The sequence below is a fragment of the Phyllobates terribilis genome, unplaced genomic scaffold (assembly GCF_046119375.1).
Source record: "Phyllobates terribilis strain yellow unplaced genomic scaffold, ASM4611937v1 Scaffold_6290__1_contigs__length_45526, whole genome shotgun sequence".
Taxonomy (NCBI): Eukaryota; Metazoa; Chordata; class Amphibia; order Anura; family Dendrobatidae; genus Phyllobates; species Phyllobates terribilis.
The window spans coordinates 33,834-45,527 of record NW_027369034.1 but is presented as its reverse complement, the minus strand read 5'-3'; the positions used below and the strand labels follow the sequence as shown (position 1 = coordinate 45,527).

Genomic DNA, 11,694 nt, shown 5'->3' with positions numbered 1-11,694 from the left:
AGACCTCATGCGTAGTCTTATTCCGTAATGCATATAGAACATAATTGTCAACCAAGAATTTAAGGGACCATTGTGTAACAGTTAGCTCTCCACGATCCTCATAATCAAGATTATGTAAGAAGTGGCAATTTTCTTTCTAGATGTCACGTTCCCCGAAAAAGTTTTCCTCAACTCTCTTAATATCTGCATTGGGGTCCTCAAACCACCCCCCACCTCCTGACTGCTAACTTCTCCTTGGGGGTCATTCATCCCATGAATGTGTTCTCAATAAAGGTATCCCTTAACTTATGGTTGAGCTGACCTTCAATAACACCTATTATCCATTTTGAACTATGTTTTGTTTTCCTAATACCTATTAGCTCAAAGTCACAATAACACTTCTTCGATATCAATTTGCGGATTATGGGAACTGGTAATTCTGGGTTCACTAGGTTCTTCTTCGGTCTACCGCTCCTTGGTGGACCGAATCTATCACATACCATAACAATTCGGTATTTGGTTGTCGATTTTTTTGCCAATACTATCATCAATTTCTTGGCTACATCTCTCGCCCAATTATACAACTCTTCTTTTGTATCCCACTCTTTATCAGTAATAAAATGTTCTTTGAAGTCTTCGCTTTAATATTTAAATTTCTATATTAGATCAATTTAAATTGGATTTTTATTATTATCTGACGTATAAGTAAACGATTATACTTTATCTGTTCTCTAAAACTATACGAAAAGCGTAAGAATGCAAACATATGAGTTAAATTTCATAGTATTACTAACTATATCTAGTTATTGCAACTAATCTCATGAAATTCATCACTCATAATGAAATTAAAACTTATTAAAATACATTCACTAACCAAATATTCAGGATCTTCATCTTTGACACAATCGTCTATCCATCCATCATCGTAATCGAATTCATCTGAATATGAACTATCCAAATATTCGCTATCTTCATCATCACTAAACTCACTATAATCATGGTGATCCACTGAAAACAAAAACTTGTTTCGACAATGATTTCCAACTATCATATTTATAAAATGTCTTTTTCGAAAAAATATAGCCGTTGGGCACGTCCAGGTCGGGCGTTCAAATTTTGCCCGTTAGAAACATGCACGTCTAACATGGGCGTGCTAGTTTTCAACAGTCATACCTTGCACGCTCAACTTGGGCGTGCCAGGTATTACCGTTGGGTGCATGGCATGCTTGACACGCTCAAATTAGACGTGCTATGTTGACATGGGCGTGCATGTTTCCAACGATCATACATAACACGTCCAAGTTAGGCGTGCCAATTATGATCCTGATTCTTTCAAGCGGCATCCCTTGCACACTCAAATTAGGCGTACAAGGCCTGCCTCGGGAGATTAGCCGAGTCTTGCACGTACCATTTAGACATGCTTATAAATATAATTTTACAAGACATACATGTCCTTTATTACATGTTAAAATTTCATTCCTATAATCACCAAGCAGGTTCTTGCACATAAAAGCTTGCACATCAATTTAAACAAAAATATATAAAAAAAAAAAAATATAGACACTGCTTACTGCTTTTGTTTTACCGGTACATGGACTGGAGTTCCAGTTTTGTGTTGACCACTTGACCTAGAACCTAGAACACACCATACGGCGCAACCTTCTTCTTCCCTCCCGGACTATCAAAAATTAATTTCGCAAGTCACAACTTCAACTCGCCGGGGTTCCGATCTTCTCCCCGGAAAAATCAAACACCAGTATAGTAGGATTACCAGATATGGCCCCTGACGCCACTGATGCCCTTGCCGAGAGGCAGAAGGTTCAAGATTTTTTAAACGCTGCTCTCACCGGAAATCTCGATTTTTTCAAGAGTAAGTTCATTCTTCCAGTAATTTCGAAGACAGTTGTACTTCTTACACTTCCAATTAAATGATTTCATGTTCATCACATATGATCGAGCCTCATGGTGTGGCTGCAACTTAACTAATTATCTCTCTGTGTGATTCTCTATAATTCTGCTCGTAGAAATGGCGAAGAAGCTTGATGATGGGAAAGGCCTGACGAAAACAGTGGAGGATGTCAAGGATGCTAACGAACGCGGAGCCCTTCATTTTGCGGCCAGAGAAGGCCAAACTGAGATGTGCAAATACTTGCTAGAGGAGCTTAAGCTCGATGTTAATGTCAAAGATGCAGATGGTAAAAAAATTCGTTCTGCTACCCTCGATTTGTACAATGCTGTTGCTAAATTTGCTGGTTTTGATGGAACTTTCGTCAAGTGAAATGCCTAGTGTACATTCGTGATAGAGAGCACAGGCTGTTTAGATTCTTGTATAGGCTTAAGTGATAGGGGTGAATGGATGGAGTGAGGACATGAAAATGAAGACTGAAAGCTTGTTTACAGTAACATCTTATATCAAATTGCAGTCGTGCTTGACATAGAATACAAAAGTCTCATGCTTTATGAATATATTTTCCATTCTTTACCTTATTGTAGGTGAGACACCACTGGTCCATGCAGCTCGGCAAGGAAAAACTGCTACTGCTGTATACCTTGTTGATCATGGAGCAGATCCTAATATTCCAAGTAACTTAGGAGCTACAGCCTTGCACCATGCAGCTGGAATAGGTGAGAATAGGCCATTTGTGTTATACCTTGTTTACACTCTTTTTATGCCTTATATTAATAAAAAGCCTAATTACCTGCAGGAGATATTGATTTACTGAAGATTTTACTCTCCAAAGGAGTGCATGTGGATTCAGAAAGTGATGCTGGAACCCCTCTGGTTTGGGCTGCTGGTCATGTACAGAAGGAGGCTGTCGAAGTTCTATTGGAACACAATGCTAATGTGAGTAAATAAACATACTGATTTATGTTGATCTGCTATCCTGTATGATTGTATCCCTATTCCATATAATGGATATACTCTTGTAATGCTCTGCTGTGCCATTTTACTGATTATCAATTGCCATTGTCTTGTTTATCTTTTGCAGCCTAATGCTGAAACAGATGATGGTATAACACCCCTGTTGTCTGCAGTTGCTGCTGGCTCAATGGATTGTCTTGAGTTGTTGCTCAAGGTAAGTGCTAATAACTAATGGGCATTTGAATTACTTGCTTAGGAAAATTATGTCAAAAGTTTTTTGTTCAGTTCTTCATCTTCCTTGACCTTTTCCTCTATGTCATCTGTTGTTGGTTGTATTTTAGGCTTGCTTTTGAGTCTTACCTTTTCTTGAATAGTGTTCTTATTTGAATGCAGAGATTTGTAAATGGCATTTTCTAAGTTCTTCATGTTTTTTACAGGCTGGTGCAAATGTGAATGTAACTGCAGGTGGAGTGACTCCATTACATATAGCAGCTGATTGTGGTGTTGCAGATATAATCAATTGCCTAATAAATGCCGGAGCTGATCCTAACGTGGCTGATGAGGTTATTTTGTTAGTGCCTTTTCTTAACCAGTGAATAAAAAAGTGACACCTAGGCATGCCTGAGCCAGGGTGTTGCCTAGTTGGTCCTAGGCGACCCCTAGGGCCTAGACGCCTACTCTTTCAAGCTTCCATAATTGAAAAATTGTATGATATTGTTGTTTTAAATGATTTTTTTTAATTATTTTCCTTATATTTTGGTAATATCTTTGATTCTTTCTTATCTTTTTGATAAAATCTTTGATTCTATCTTTTCTTTGGTAAGATATTTTAACTTCTCCCCTGTTAACTTACGTACTACTCCTATTCTATTTTTTATGATCAAAAGTGACCAATTTTTTTAATGATTTTTAATTGTTTTGATGTTTTTAGACATGGTTTTTCTATTGGTTTTACTTTTGAAACTATAGTTATGAGTTATGACTATATGATGCTTTTCTATATTATATGATTATATATTTCTATGAATTCATAAAACAAGGATTACTACAGGAAACACTCTTTTATTCCTTGTTCCTGCCATTCCTTGTTCACTTCATGTTCTTTTTATGTTTCTTTTGCTTTTAGCTCTTATCTTATGGGAGCAGTAGTTTTGATTTCAGATGTAAATATTTATAAGATGTAAGTTATATCCAACTTACGAACAAAGAGGCTAGTCAGAGGAAGGTGAAGGATGGATCTATTTTTTTTGAGATTTATATATGTGTTATTTCATTTCAAAATTGCTAGCTTCATTGATATGAGTATATACTTTCGCATAATGGTTGATGAATGTGAGGTTATCTGTAAGGTAAGTTTGAACTAATTAGTTTAGTGGCTATGCAGTATGGGCACAAGCCGATACAGGTTGCAGGTGAAAGAGATAATCTTCAAGCTGTTGAGATTCTATTTCCTGTAACATCACCTATTGAATCAATCCCAAGTTGGAGTGTTGATGGAATTATAGAATATATGCAGTCTGAGAGTAGCAGACAACAGGTAACAAATTCATTTATCCATTTTTACCCCTCAATTAATATTAGCTATATAAATCATTATCTAGTGTAATGGCTCTCTGCTTTTTCTTACTTATTATTGGCTTCAACTAATTTTGATGCACCAAATGAACCTGTTAGGACCTGTCTAAAAAGTTGGAAGAGGTGAATATGACAGAAGATGCTAAGCTGCTAAACCCAGATTTGCCACCGGTACGCAGCTCTGTTCATTTAGTTTGTGTTTTTGCCTTATCTGTGGTATGAGTTCATGTGTCATTATATCCCTGCTCAAGTATGCCTTTTTCTATTTGTTATTCCTAAAGCCATTGGATGGCATCCGGGCCAGCGTGGTAGCCACGCCGCCCCGGCATTGCCTGCGGCATTCCAGTCGTGGCCATGTGGCAGTCCACGATTGGCTCTATTCATAATTTTTTTTTACTTAAAGAAGAGCATCAGGGTAGCTGCCACCCCTGATTGGACCAATTTTTTTACAAAACAAAATTCAGATTTTGAATATTACTTTAGAATGGCTCTGATTTAAAAAATGAAAAACGAAAAAAATAAATAAAAATCAACGGCTCTATTTTTTCGAGATCTATAAATAGAGACCAGGTCTTGACTATGTTTGGAGCATCCCCTCTCCATCTCTCATTTCTCTCTTTAATTAAACCCAAAACACACTCTAAACACTTCGTTTTTTCCGACAAGATGGACGGATGCTTCAACACGAGCATTTTCACTCCGGACAATGTTGCGTGGTTAAGGATAAATGAGCCCGAGAGGTACGAGCAAACTATGAGAATACTTGGCATGTCCCTGTCGAACCCACCTGCATCGAATGTCGTTCACGGTTTGTTTCAAAACCCGGCGGAAGATTTTCCGTCTCCTCTCTCTCAGACACGGGGGATATTATCCCAAGCTGATGTTGAGTTTGTTGCGGAGGCTCAACCCAAAAAACAGCCAAAGGCAAAGAGTAGTAGCTGGAAAGGGAAGGAGACAACCGCTGATGATGCGACAAACGCCAATGCTCAACCACGGAATGTACTTTGGTGTGAGGATGAGGATTTTGTTCTGCTTCGTTGCTACATGGACGTTTGTTCAGATCCGATTTTTGGTACTAATCAGAGGTATGGTACTTTGTTCAAAAAGATTCATGAGAAGTACGAGGAAAGTATGAGGGATGGGTTGTTCCCTAGACTCATTTGGCGTACTGCAGATTCTCTTCGAAAAAGAGTTGGTCGGATCAAGGAGGAAATTAATCATTGGCTTAGCTGCTACGAAATGGCTACGTCTGCAGTTGGCCAACCTAGTGGATTCAACGAGGCCGACGTGCTTGCAATGGCTCAGCAATTGCACAAGGAAAACCCGAAGTTCCACATGGGTTTTTCCATGTTCAAACAGTGGGATGTTTTGAAGCAGTACCCGGAGTACAAAGTATACTTGAATTGGGAGAGTCACTTGAAAAAGAAGAAAGATCCAAATAATTTCACTGACGATGTTGATGATGATGGGGGTGAAAGAATAGAATCAACAGGTGTCAGTAGTGGGACGAAGCGGTACCGTTCGGTTGACGATAGTATCACGAGTCCCAAACGGCCGATAGGTCGGGAAAAGGCGAAAATGATAGCTAAAGGTGGAAGTTCTTGCAACTCTGGAATGGATGCAATAGGCGAGGGATGGGTGCAATCTTATGATAGTTATTCCCAAGTTCTTGACTTGGAAAGACAGAAGATTCAGTGGGAAAAGGAGAAGGAGGCAAAGAGGGAGGCCAGGAAACTGAAGGATCAGGCCTTGAGAGAGGAGGAGCTGAAGAATCAAAGGATGGGATACTTAATAGAGTTGTGGAAGAACTACAACAACCTGACAGACCAACAAAAAGCATGTGCAGATCAACTAGCTGCAGAGTTGTTTCCGAAGAATTGAAGTGTGGTGCTTGTTTAAGTGTGTTCGTTTAAGTGTTTAAGTGTGGCGTGTTTGTACTTTAATTTCCGCTTATGTTTGCATTTTACTTTCCAAAGTGCGGGTCCGTATTATCATTTCTCACGTGTCCATTGTAATGAAATTGCCTTTACTTTGAATTATAATTTGAATTTGAATTCCCGGACTCATTTGAATATGAATTCGAATTTGAATTTGAATTTGAATTTGTATTCAAAACGGCTATATGCAACGACTATTTGAATTTGTTAAGCCATGTTTATATAATGCAACTCTGAAACTCATTTCAGATACACCAACCTTTTTTTTTTTTTTAAGTAAACAGAATCATGTCTACTACATCAAACTCTTCATCGTCTGAGTGGTGCTTCTTCCTTGAATCTTCATAATGTACAACATACCTCGTATGATGTACTCCATCAAACAACAACAATAACAACCAAAAAGAGCTTCGAAGAAGAAGCGTAAATATAGTGACAGAGATAGAGTCAATCGTGCCGTGCTATTGTAACGAGATTACTTCAGTCCTGTCACACCATATGTAGATAAGTTTCATCGCAGATACAAAATGAGGAGGCCCTTGTTCAAACGAGTATTGGCCATCAGTACGACATGCCGTACTACCTAACCGATGACATCTATCCACATTGAGTTATGTTTGTGAGTGTTATCCCTAATCCGATAACTCATGTAGAATGGAAGTTCTCTTAACTTTAGGAGTCTTGTTGAAAAGATGTGGAATGTGCTTTTGGAATTTTGCAAGCACGTTTTGCAATAATACAAAATCCGGTTCTTGGTCACAACTCACAACAGATCCACACTTCGTAAGATCATGGATTGCTGCACACTCCACAATATGATAGTTGAGGATGAGCTATGAAAGTGAAATGGAAAGACTAAGGATGGACTTCGAACAAGATACAAGGGAAAGTATTGGAATTTCGATGATGAAATTCATATTCGACGGGCGACTTCTACAATAAACTCTATCGATGATTACATGAATATTAACTGTCAAATGCATGATGCAACATATTTGGAGGATATGTTGACTGTCTGAGTTTCATCAATCGTGTTTCTTGTTTGGTTTAAGTTCGATGCAGTTATAGTTCACGTCTTTTAACATGTTGCTTTGTACTTTTTTAATTTTGGTATCGTTATGTTTGTTGTTCAAATCGGTTATTTTCTGTAGTTCACGTTTTGGAACATGTTGCTTTGTAGTATTTTAATTTCGATATCGTTGGTTAACATTATATTAAAATTAAAATTATATTTAATGGAATTAACAATTTAACAATAAAATTAATAAATTAACAATCATAACACAAACATATTCATTTATTTTAAAAAACTAAACTAAAACTAAAAATATAGCACGATACCTAGAGCTTTTCAAACTTAAACTAGTTTAATTTGTTTCTTAAGCTACATCCCGAGTGTTGGAAAAATAATATTAAGCTAGCATAGCAAGCTTAAAAGATCTCCTTTTGTTAATGTGACCCCCAAAATTCATATATCCATTTTTATCCCTCAATTAATATTACTTATATAAATCATTATATCAGTTATTCCTATTTTAGTAATTTTACCATTTTTAGTTGAAATTTTAGCTTGTAATACCGAACAACCATCTAGCCCTTTTACGAAAATTAAGCTAATACTTTTAGCTCCATCTACTCATTTAGCTCTAGCTTCAGCTTCAGCTTCAGCTACTAATTCAGTTCCAATTTCCGTTTCAGCTCAATATACCGAACATAGCCTTAAGCTTGTTCTCTCGTTGACATTTATTAGATTCTACTCTTTTCTATTGACTGTTTGAATCCACAACAAAGCTCTATGAATATATGCTTGTGATGATCTCAGTATCTCACTTGAGATTATGTCTCGAGATGTGCTTTGTGTGCTATCTTGAAGTGTATGCCACTTGACAAAATTTGAGCATATGTGATGGTATGATTTCAGGGTGGGTTGAGGATATGCATTATTTTTTACTGTCATTTACTTGTTGTGCTCAAGAATGATTTATCAAGTATGTGGGTCAATTTTGTACTATTCAGGTGACACCTGAGGCGAAGGCTAAAGCCGCTGAAGCTAAGTCACGCGGTGATGACGCTTTCAAGAGAAAAGATTATCAAGCAGCTGTGGATGCATATACCCAGGTAATTAATTATTACTTAAAGGATCTCTAATGGTGGTACAAGGTCCATATTACATCAGACTGAGTTGAGATTAACCTTTTATGGTTCTCTAACGATGTAACTCATGATTCTATGAGTTGACATTATGTGTAATATTATCGAACTTAGAGTCTGATAATTTCTACTTGAATCCCAGGCCATTGATTTTGACCCTAGTGATGCTGTATTATACTCGAATAGAAGCTTGTGTTGGCTTCGCTTAGGACAAGCAGAGCAAGCTCTGGATGACGCCAAAATTTGCAGATCGTTGAGACCCAATTGGCATAAGGCTTGCTTCCGAGAAGGAGCTGCTCTGCGTCTTCTTCTGGTACGCCGTTTATGATTAAAAGAAAAAAAACTCTATATACTTGGCTTGTGGTAAGTTTTTAATTCGCTTTGGTTTTACAGAGGTTTGAAGAAGCAGCAAACGCGTTCTATGAGGGTGTGAAGATTGATCCTGAAAACAGGGAGCTGGTTGATGCATTCAGGTGAGCTGGATGTGATTGAGTTCCTTTTTTTTAGGAGATGAAAATGTTTTGCTGCATTAGTTCTAAGATTTTGGTTTGGGTTTTGTAAATGCAGGGAAGCAGTGGACGCAGGGAGAAAGTTCCATAGCAAAGATCAGCCTGAGAAATAATAACTCGTAATTGTTTGAATCAATGTCTTTAGGGTTGCAGTTTTGGTAGAGATTGAGCTGGGATAATATTTATCTGTTCACTCTGAGTTTGCAGACGTAATTATTCGTCCTCTGTGGATGAAGCTGACAACATTGTGGTGTGGTATGTGAATCATTTGTTTGTGATCGTCTATTTTCTCTTGGGTGACAAACCCTTGCTTGTTTTGAAAAAACAGATTTTCTTTGATTACTTAGAATAAGTTATTTCAGTTTCACGGAACAAATTCATTTCATTAGAAAAATTAATATTATATTTTCAATCTTCTCCTTTTCATCTATTCTTCTTATCATCAGTCATTACTCAAATTTATATTCTATATCTTTACTCCAAAATTAAATTAAGAATTGATTCTGATAGAATATCAAATACTCTATTATGGGAATGATTTATTTGGGTTTTGGTTGGTTGATTCTAATCAAATCCAGAAGGCATATTAAACTAGCCCTGAATCTCATGTGTGAGTACGGAAAAGTAAAAACTTGATGTGGCAAAGTGGTTCCATGTGGTTGCCTTGTTCATGTTTACTAGGTTGTGTTCGTGTTGGATTGACCCAACCAACTGTGTCGTTCTTAATCATTTTTAGTATTTTTTACAAATAAAATAAAATTGTAATAATAAAATAAGAGTATTATATAATTATTTTATAAAATAATAAATTTATAATTGGAAAAGTGTCACAGAGATATGAACATTAACATAGAGCGTCCAGATTTGCAGGCACCGACCGACATTGAAAGGGGTTTACCGTTGACCATTAACTATACGGTAATGCATATATATCATGTACTAATGCCCATAAAAGATGTACTAATGCCAACACGTCATGCACTAATGCATAGAAATCATGCACTACAGGAATGTTAAAAAAACACTAATAAACATAAACCATGCATTAATGTTAACAAAATCATGCACTAATACAAAGAAATATAGTGCTAGTGGCTAGAAATCATGCACTATTGCAAACTAATCATGCATTAACGCAAACAAACCATGCATTAATACATATAAACCATAACATGCAATAGAGCATTGATATCATGCAATACTGCTAAAAAATATACAATAATGAAACACCATGCACTAATGCTGAAACACCATTCACTAGTGCATAGAAATCATTCACTAATTCACATAACCCATCACTATTGCTAACAAAACCATGAGCTAATGCACTGAAACTATACACTATGTTAACATACCAAGCACCAATGCCAAGAAAATCATGCACTAAATCAGACAAATCATGTACTAATACACATAAACTATGTATTCCTATAAAGAAATCGTGCCCTAATCTAAACAAACCATACATTAACTAACTGACAGTAACCGGCGTTGACCGACATTGAATTTGGGGTAGGATAGTCTCTTTTTTAAGGAGAATAGAATAGTCTTTTACTTTTTATTTTTGTAAAGCCAAAATAATCTTTTAACATTTTTTTTAAAGGAAATAGTCTTTTTGAATGAATCCAAAGCGTGGTCGATTTGATACTTTTAAGAGCCCACTACATATCCGACCCATTTCTCTTTCTATCTCGTCTCTCCGCCATTCTAGTCCTCCAAAGCTCCCTATCTCGATCCCCAATGTCGGCCAATTCTCCCGCCATCTACAGCAGCCTTCCGACCGCCACGACTACCGACGGCGCCTCCTCATCCCACCCCTTCGTCTCCGGCTTGGCGCGCCAATCGAGGACGCTTACTCACACGCGCCGGCCATGGAGAGAGCTCTTCTCCCTATCCTCTATCTCACTGCCTCTAGGTTACCGCGATGCCATGTCCCGATTCCGTCTCAACGTCTGCTACTACCGCTATAACTACTCCCTGATCATTCTCGTTATCCTCTTCCTTTCCCTTCTATGGCACCCGATCTCCATGATCGTCTTCATCGCCGTATTCGTACTCTGGATCTTCCTCTACTTCTCCCGCGATGATGCGATTTTACTGTTCAGCCTCAGAATTGATGATCGGCTGGTCCTCCTAGGTCTCAGTCTTGTGATGATCTTGGCTCTTGTGCTTACGGGCGTAGGTCTCAACGTTTTGGTTGCTCTGATTGTCGGTTTTTCCTTGATCGGCTTGCACGCCGCGTTTCGGAGCTGCGATGACCAGTTCTTGGATGAGGATGAAGTGGCCGGAAGAAGTGGCGGAGGTTATGAATCTGTCCCCTCAAGCGGTTCTGGTCAGCCATTGAGGTCCTACGGTAGAGCAATTTGAGGCCAGTGTCAATTGAAGAATTGCATCTCCATGGCTTTTTCTATTGATGTATGTACTGTTAACTCTTGTGCATCTATTTTTAGGTTCTTGAGGTGTAATGGAGGTTGGATTGTACGGTGGGTTGGATTTTTCCCTTGTAAATTGAAAGTTAAGCTGTTTTTTTTACAGGTAAAACTGTATGATTCGTTTTGTGTGATACAATTATGGTTTTGCAGGTTCTCTAGTAAAATTTTGTTGATGCATATCTTTTGACAATGAAATAATTTTGTTTACGATAATAATTCTAAATTTAGTAAAATAATTTTAACCGTGA

The 11,694-nt window shown here is 37.7% G+C and overlaps 2 protein-coding genes across 2 annotated transcripts; both read left to right on the top strand.

Moving 5' to 3' along the window:
• The first annotated feature begins 1,755 nt into the window (after positions 1-1,755).
• Positions 1,756-9,127, top strand: LOC141250874 (uncharacterized). The gene is made up of 12 exons (XM_073670133.1): positions 1,756-1,849; positions 2,004-2,174; positions 2,473-2,604; positions 2,685-2,824; positions 2,970-3,056; positions 3,280-3,405; positions 4,227-4,379; positions 4,517-4,588; positions 8,371-8,472; positions 8,648-8,818; positions 8,899-8,978; positions 9,073-9,127. Exons 1-12 carry the CDS (start codon positions 1,756-1,758, stop codon positions 9,125-9,127), a joined length of 1,383 nt encoding a protein of 460 aa, XP_073526234.1.
• Positions 9,128-10,754: 1,627 nt separating this feature from the next.
• On the top strand, positions 10,755-11,472 carry LOC141250876 (uncharacterized). Its single transcript, XM_073670135.1, has 2 exons — positions 10,755-11,346; positions 11,465-11,472. Exons 1-2 carry the CDS (start codon positions 10,755-10,757, stop codon positions 11,470-11,472), a joined length of 600 nt encoding a protein of 199 aa, XP_073526236.1.
• The last annotated feature ends 222 nt before the right edge of the window (positions 11,473-11,694 follow it).